We start from the raw sequence: 1,971 nt of genomic DNA on the forward strand, positions 1-1,971 counted from the left end.
GGGAGCTCGGCCCCGGGGGGAGCGGGTGGAGGTGGGAGACAGCCCCCAGCTCCTCTTACCCAGGTCACAGAGGAAGAGGGCCACGCTCCTGTTGACCTGCAGGAGAGAGATGGAAAATGAGAGGGGAGGGTCGATGGTGGAAAAGCCGGAACCTGCCCGCCCCATGTCTCCCCCGCACCTTGGTCATGATGACGATGGTGATGTAGTGCAGCACGGCCCCTGTCACCACCGCCACTGTGTCGGCCTGCTCGCGGAGGAACTCGAAGCTGCTCTGGCTGAAGAGAGCCATCGCTACCACCCGGTAAATGACGAGTGCGTGGGCGATGCCGATCAGCACGGCGATCTGCGGAGGGGAGCCGCGGGGCGGTGAGAAGCCGTGTGTGGAGAGCACGTGCTCCATCACACCTGAGGACCACCAGCTCCTCAAGCCCCAGCTCCCCCGCCATGGGCAGGGATGAGGCTTTGAGCAACTTGGTCTAGTGAAAGGTGTCCCTTTCCCTGGTTCTGACTCCCTTTACCAGAGCTCGTCTGGAGGCGTTCTCCAATCCAAGCCAGTGCTCTTCAGTGAAGGACGAGAGGTTCCTAAGGTGAACGTCTCCACCTGAACTACTTGTCTAAACTGTCTCTGTTGGACAGTGGGGAGAAATCAAGGCATAAAGGGTCTCCCCCTTCCTACCCTCTTTGTTAACACCTTGTCCCTCACTGCCCTCTGCTGCGAGAGCAGAGCCTTCAGCCCAGATCCCCCAAGCGTGTTGGGCGCTCGCATTGGCACAGCAAGGTGTGAGTGTACGGAGGCCCCTGGCTCCTGGCGATGGGCAGGGACCTGCCCTGACAATCTGGTTTCTGCCTTTGCTCCAGCATTGGGATGCTCTGAGGTGCTGTTCTCGCAGCAGAGTAGGGAGGGAAGGAGGAAAGCCCACATGCCCTTAGACCAGATCTCCCTGTGGTCACCTCGGCACGTACCATCACCAGACCCAAGAGGAGTACGATGGTGCTGCGGAAGTAGGAGTGCTGGTACTTCCGCGGTTCGTGCTGCAAATTATTGATCAGCTGCATTGCCAGCTCCTCCTTGAATAGAAAAAAATTTTAAAAATTCAAAAAGTGGGAGAGAAAGGGACAAGCAGAGCTGTGCCTAGGTAGTGGAAAGTCCAGGGAATGTTGCGTTAATGGGGTGAGCAGCGCCAGAGGAGGCCGGGGACAAGCACCCAACCCAAACCCACAACCCAGTCCTGATGGAGTCCAAGCCCTTGTGTGGGTGGAGAGGTGGCGAGCAGGGCAGAGCAGTGGCTCGCATCTGCCTGGAGGGCTCTGTCTCTCCCAGGACTATCAGGTGTTGGCTTTGCTGCTTGGTTAAGTGTCTCCACTGGATGTTCACACCTGCAGAGGATCAAGCTGGGCAAGGGAGTCCCTGTGACACGTCTTTTCTATAGGTCCAGCCAGCTCCTGCCCTGAGAAGGGAAGTGCAGAGCAGGCAAACTGTCCTCACCTCGTCCTCGTCCCACCTGTACAGGTCCCAGTCGGTGACCACAGTGGCTCTCTGCCTCTTCCAGAGCTCCAGGAACACCGTGGCTGTGGGGGAAGGGGGGAGTGCTGTGACACTCGTGGGTGGCTCTGGAGAGGAAATGTGCCTTCCCAGTGGGTTGGGTGTCCTGCTCTGCACCCCGGCACAGACGTGCCTCCGCAGAGCCATGTGCAGCCAGCCCCTTCTGTTAATTGGGATTGACCTTCCTGGGCTTGTCCCCGTGTAAACCAGCCCGCAGCCAGACGTGGTACCGCGTCCATGACTTGCTTGGACCACGGTCTCCTGGGAAAAATGCCCAGCCCACAGCCGTGTGTCCTGGTTTGAGCTAAGCAGAGCAAATTCAGAGCAGAATTGGTTCTGTTTGGCTCAAACCAGGGCGCTGCGGTGGTGTTTGTAACTGCAGCGGCTGTAGCAAAGCCAGCTGAGGGGTGTGGCTGGGGCGGGGGGGG

At 59.0% G+C, this 1,971-nt stretch overlaps 1 protein-coding gene across 1 annotated transcript in view; it reads right to left on the minus strand.

The window, feature by feature from the left end:
* The window catches only part of ANO9 (anoctamin 9), a gene marked incomplete at both ends in the record, with an annotated part of 8,510 nt that overhangs the window by 2,286 nt on the left and 4,253 nt on the right, over positions 1–1,971 (minus strand). Inside the window, 4 exon segments of the mRNA XM_009871858.1 lie at positions 60–96; positions 179–343; positions 964–1,068; positions 1,487–1,569. Of these exon segments, the coding sequence (XP_009870160.1) occupies positions 60–96; positions 179–343; positions 964–1,068; positions 1,487–1,569 (390 nt within the window).

The sequence above is a fragment of the Apaloderma vittatum genome, unplaced genomic scaffold, assembly GCF_000703405.1.
Source record: "Apaloderma vittatum isolate BGI_N311 unplaced genomic scaffold, ASM70340v1 scaffold26166, whole genome shotgun sequence".
Taxonomy (NCBI): Eukaryota; Metazoa; Chordata; class Aves; order Trogoniformes; family Trogonidae; genus Apaloderma; species Apaloderma vittatum.